The following is a 6,000-nucleotide window of genomic DNA, read 5'->3' as shown; positions in this document are numbered from 1 at the left end:
CAGGATGTCTATTACGTTGTGTCAAAAGGGTTCATCGAAATTCCTTCTATATTAAAAGATAAAATTGAAACTCTACAGCTGACCAGAAATTCGTTTTTTTTTTTTCACTCCACAATTAACATCCATGATTCACAAACCAATCAATCGTTTTCGATTATTACAAATACTAATGTCTTAAGATTGTTGGGTGCAATAATCAAAAACAAAGAAAAATCAAATAAGCAAAAGTTATTGATACTTAGCTCCTTTATAATGGAAGTGATTGCTTTGACGAAACGAACAAGCTCCCCGTATCTCCGCAACAGCAACAAGGCAAAACTTTGGAAAATAGAGTGAGTCACGTGTTCAACACGCTGTCATTAAGACATTAGCGCCCGGCTACACTCAAGAGTGATGCTATAGCCCTCACAGGACGGATATCTCCAGGATAAAACACCCTAATACACCTACTACTAGCATATGTAGTAGATGCTCAACTTGAGCTTGGCAACTCCGAAAAAAAAACCGTTGAGGAAAATCGCGAATGCTTAAAAACCGCTATAAAATATTTTCCCTTAGGGATCCCTCTAAAATATAGAGCAACCCCTTTCCTATAGATTTTACAAAAGTAGTGAATTTCTTTATATAATTGACAAATACAACTTAAGAAAAAAAACTCCCCGATGTGGGACTAAAAGCTTTATATAGTTTCTTAAAACTACTAACAATTGGAAACTCCACGATGTGGGACTAAAAAATTTCATTCACAAAATAAAACAATAAATTATAATTTTTTATTAAAACTTTAAAAAATTACTTTTTTATTAATCGTTTTCCAACAGAGTTGTATAACAACATTATGTCACCTTCTTTCAGGCCTTCCAATTTATAGCTTAGTTTCCACCTCTTGAGAATTTGGACTAGTTTTATAAGGTAGTGCCATTTCTGTCTGTCGGTTCTGTTGTTCCCATTGTTGAGACCGACACTGTTACGGTAAAAAGAAAGATATAGTCATTAACTAGCTTTAAGACTCTTTGCTCTTCCTCACACTTAGACTGGGCTAGACGCCTAGACCTTTTCTTGTGTCTCTCTAAAGATCACATGCTTAGTCTCACAAAGTTAGTGAGGTTTCGCAGCAAGAACATCGTCGAAGTTATAATCTATCAAATACATACTCCTTTGTATCATGATATTCCTTAATTCAAGGCTCTTATTTTCGACATAAAAATGAGTAATTCCCGACCTCTACAAATACAAATAAAACCCAAGTCAAAGTTCATGTTCACGGTTTTTACTGTTCCTGTTTGTAAATAAGATCGACTACAATTACCTTCTCCCATAAAACTTCATTCTCTTCTAATAGCTGATCTTCCTGAAATGTCATGTGCTAAGAAATTATTAAAAAGTAAGATTCACGGAATACGATTAAGCTGGCATTTAACATGTCAATTTACCTGTTGTTTTAGTTGCTCAATCTGTTCCCTATATAACTGATTCTGAAGTAATAAGAAGACATCCAAGATTTGTTGATTTTCAGTTAGTGTACTGTCTTGAGTTTTTGAGAAATGGAACTTGACGGATTAAAACTATTTTACCTTTTTAGTTCTAATATTAAGTAGGCTCATCTCCAACTGAGTCTCAGCTGTCTGCAATTCGTCAAGGGAGCAAGATTCTAAGCTTTCTCCCATTAGCTTCCTACAAGAAATTGTTTTCAGAGTTTATAATAAAATGAATGCAACTCTTTGCAATAAAAAATGTACTATCTTCTTTAAACCTTTGCGACGTTTGGAGATTCTCAATCTCCTTTGCGAGGTTTACAGCTTCATATTTCAATTGCTGAGACAAATAAATATTTAAGCAATCAGGAGTGCATTAACATTATCAATTTACCGATAATGCAAAAAAAAAAAAAAAAAAAAAAAAAAAAAAAAGACTAAACTAGCACTTCGATGCAAGCAAGTACTACTCAATAAGGCATTGCTAAATAATATCAATATCCAAGTACTACTCAATAAGGCATTCAAACCCAGTTATGAGAATTGGGCAAACACAAGACTCTACACAATTTATTTGAAAGAACATCGTGATAACGGCATAAATAAAGGTTGCCTGACCTGTGAATTTTCTTGTACCTCTTTATTGTACTTCTGGTAGCGCTCGATCGTCTTTTGCATACTGGAATGGTGTATGATGGTAAAAATAAAAAATAAATCAGTAAATGACAGTCTTGGTTAAGTGTTTTAATGTTGATAAAATAGGTTTGTAAATTTAGTAATTAAGAAAAACTTTATCCAACGAAAATTCATAAATAAAAATAATCTTTATCGCGGATGTCACTATAGTATAATGCTGAAGTCACTGGATGATGATACCAGTGACCAGAGTTCGAAACCCGTCGACATCAATTTCTTTAACAATAAAAAAAAGATCTTGATGAAAATGTGATGAAAATTTAAGATATGGATCTAAAAGTAAGGGATGTTGAATTGCAAGGAAAAGCTAAGACGAAAATCAGGGAATATTAATTTTTAGAGAAATTACGGGCTATTCTGAAGTGAGACAGAGAATGTTAATTTCTTAGTGAAAATCAGACAAAAATTAAGATCCAAAAGAAGAAGACATATACCTGGTAGTGCTGCAGAATTCATAGAGTTTTCCTGTTGATGAGAAGACGATAAGAGCAATTTCACCATCACAGAGTACAGAAAGTTCAGAAGCTTTCTTTAGTAAACCATTTCTTCTCTTTGAAAATGTTACTTGTCTACTTGTTGTATTTTCTATCCTTCTCATCACTGTTTTTCCTCTCCCCATTATTGTTGTTTCTCCTCCTTCAACACAATATAACTCATTTAGATCTTAAACATTTTCATCATCATCAAAGTCAAAATCAACATATAAAATTAAACTAAAAATCATCAAAAATAATACTCCTAGCTAGGAAATAAAAAAGATCAATCTCAGTTTGTGGCAGGTACCGAAGAAGATTGAAATTCGAAAAAAAGAAATATGTTGTTTCATGTACAACCGACCGACCTTACTTTGGAGCTTCTATCTATCGACCTGCCTAGCTGTCTTTCCACATTTGCTCATGACTACTTTATATAGAAAAGGAACAAAATCAATCAGTAACTTAACTTTCTTTATTTATCATCTCTTTACCCACGTAGTGGTGAGCTCATGACTACCCTACATTTTTTATTTTTTATTAATTTTTTTCCAGAAGACAACAGAAGATAAACTTGAATATGAGGGAGGAAAGTAAAACGAAGGACCGCCCAACCAATTAATAAACTAGATGATAGCACGCCGGTGATGGCCGCTGGAAGATTAGACTTTCTGCAATTATTTTTCAATTTCTCCGAATTCATTTTTGAGTAGTTTATATTACTGTTTAAAATCTTTGGCTTTAAAGCTTTTTGCCACATTTTGAGGACTTTCACGGCTATGCCAAACTTCTTTTTCATAATATCTTATGTTAGAGCAAAATTTTAGAGCTAAACCATAAGTTAAATGTTTTGGTATTATACAACCAAATATCTTATCTCTTATCATACAAGAATACAACCAAATCAAATGGTCGAAATTATTTCCGTATTATATCATTATTTTTCGCTTATACCTAATTAAAAATTGGATATTTCTGTGATTTATCGCTCTTTTTCTTGGCGATCTACTTGTAGATGATATTCTTATTTGTATTAGGGTTTCGATTATCTTGGTGTTTTTCATGTATTTTAATATTTTTGTTAATCTTGTAATCGAACATATAATCACTATTTTGATTTGAATGAAATGAAATTTGTTGATCGGCGAAAAAAAGAAAAAAAATAAAAAGTTAAATATTAACTTTATGTTTTTGGTATGATTTATATTTAGAGATATCAAGAAAAAAAAATGAGATGATTATAAAATGTATTTTTATTTTTGCAATCCAAGTGGGCACATATAAAGACTTTCTTCGATCGTGCAATAAATTGTGTCTAACGTGATTGATCGATTATAGAGAATACTTTTGTGCCGGCATACTAATATGTACGTCTAGAGAATCTTCAACATTGTGTCTTGATTTTTTTATGTATGGATTAATTGTTACGAAAATACAAAGATAGACAAAAGTGATCATCCATGTATATATATTTTTGGCGGACTAATCGGAGGACCCGAAGGGAGGGAGTCCCTCTTATAGCCTTTTCTTTCTTTTTTTTTGTAAAATGAAGCACAATCCAAATGTGCAATTTGATAAAAAGATTGGAAACGATTGGTAGTCTTTGAGACCTTTTTTTTTTTGTTTCTTGATAATCAACCATTAGTATTTCATTCCATTAAGCAACGTGTACATGATGGTTTTCAAGAAAAAAGAGTACCTCATAAAAATGAAACAAATACAATAAAAGATGCAAAACGTAAATAAATCGCGAAGAGAAAGAGCGATCCACAACAGTAGCACCCAAATCTTGTATGAAGATATTGGAGAAGGAATGGTACTCGAAATCACGGTTCGACCATTTTAATTGATTTTCTTCTTGGAAAAGAGATACTCCTATTAGAGAGGAGTGATTTGCCAAAAAAACTCATGTTTAGCGAGAAGCCCAGAAACTCTAGATATATTATTCTATTAAAGAAGAACGTGATTCTGCCTCCGTCAAATCGCCCGATGTACTTGTATCTAAAAACCGAATCACGAACAAATCTATATAGAAACACTATAAAAGTGTAGATAAAATCGCCCTAATAGCGAAGAAGATAATCGCCCTAATAGCGAAGAAAATAATTTCCCTAATAACGAAGAAAATTATTCAAAACATAAAATAAAACTAAAAAACAAGAAATCTTTTCTCAGATCTAGTCCTTAAAGGACTAAATCTGAGGAAAGGAGGAGGAAGATGATAAGTTTTCTTCAAAGTTTTTGAGAAGGGAGAGAGAAGAGAGAGAAAGGAGTCTTTGAGATCTAAAAAGCCCAAAATACATTTCCTTTATAACTCTTTGATTTTAATTTTTTTAATTATTTAAAAAATAAACGGTTTGGTGGAAGTCCCTCTTATGCCTTTCCTTCACTACTACTAATAATTTTTTTAATTATTACTAGTGATCTAGAGAAATGGTACAAAATTCAATCTGAATTTTCTAAAGAAAAGTCTAGAGATAAAGTTGTTTTTGATATAGATAATAATACCAAATATTTTTATTCCATGGTTAACAAGAGACTGCATATAAATGCTTTATGTGATACTAATGGTCTTTGACTTAAGGAAAGAAAAGATATTGGTAATTTGCTCACTAATCACTTTAGCTCTGTCTCTTGCTCCTCTAATCCTATTACGACTGATCTTTCTTTTGATATCATTCCTAGTATATTGTCTGATGCTGACAATGATATGCTGTTTTCTATGCCTAGTGATACTGAAATTGAAAATGTGGTCAAAAATACGCCTGCTTGGAGTGTTCCTGGCCCTGATGGTTCCAAGGAGGTTTTTATCAAACTCAATGGAATTTAGTAGGTAAAGATATAATTGATGTTGTTCAAAGATTTTTTCAATGTGGTTATATGCCTAGAATTATTAATAGGACTTACTTATCTCTTATCCCTAATTGTAAAAGTCCTAAAGTTCCTTCTGGTTTTAGACCAATTGGTCTTTGTAACGTTATCTACAAGAATATTTCTAAGATTTTGGCAAATAGAATTAAGCCTCTTCTTAAGAAACTGATCTCTCCCTACCAGGATGCTTTTGTTCCAGGTAGAGCCATACATGACAATACTATTATTGCTCATGAAATGGTCCATTCAATGAAGCAGAAAGAAGGAATTAGTGGCACTATGGCTCTCAAACTTGATATGTCAAAAGCATTTGACAGATTGGAGAGGAATTTTCTACTAGAGTTCTTGAGAAATTTGGTTTTAAAGCTGAGTTTTGCAATCTCATTAGGCAATGTGTTTCTACTACTATTATCAATGTTTTGCTTAATGGATCTCCTTGTGATGAATTTGAACCTACTAGAGGTATTAGACAAGGGGATCCTTTA

At 32.4% G+C, this 6,000-nt stretch overlaps 1 protein-coding gene across 6 annotated transcripts; it reads right to left on the bottom strand.

Annotated features, from left to right (window-relative positions):
• Positions 1-751: 751 nt before the first annotated feature.
• Positions 752-3,072, bottom strand: LOC113326890 (MADS-box protein SOC1-like). Of its 6 annotated transcripts, XM_026574552.1 has the most exons (9): positions 2,955-3,036; positions 2,606-2,807; positions 2,094-2,154; positions 1,754-1,815; positions 1,575-1,674; positions 1,434-1,475; positions 1,310-1,366; positions 1,054-1,224; positions 843-964 (listed from the first exon to the last, which is right to left on the bottom strand). In XM_026574552.1, the coding sequence occupies exons 1-8, from the start codon at positions 2,995-2,997 to the stop codon at positions 1,099-1,101; spliced, it is 693 nt and encodes a 230-aa protein (XP_026430337.1). In that variant the 5' UTR covers positions 2,998-3,036; the 3' UTR covers positions 843-964; positions 1,054-1,098. The 6 variants fall into 6 exon arrangements, with proteins under 6 accessions (XP_026430341.1, XP_026430339.1, XP_026430336.1 ...); XM_026574556.1 differs by lacking the exon at positions 1,054-1,224 and having other exon boundaries at positions 752-964; positions 1,310-1,351; XM_026574554.1 differs by having other exon boundaries at positions 791-1,224; positions 2,112-2,154.
• Between the last annotated feature and the right edge of the window lie 2,928 nt (positions 3,073-6,000).

Source organism: Papaver somniferum, unplaced genomic scaffold (assembly GCF_003573695.1).
Source record: "Papaver somniferum cultivar HN1 unplaced genomic scaffold, ASM357369v1 unplaced-scaffold_10, whole genome shotgun sequence".
NCBI lineage: Eukaryota > Viridiplantae > Streptophyta > Magnoliopsida > Ranunculales > Papaveraceae > Papaver > Papaver somniferum.
Note: the sequence above shows the minus strand (reverse complement) of the source record. Positions and strands in the feature narration are given on the sequence as shown.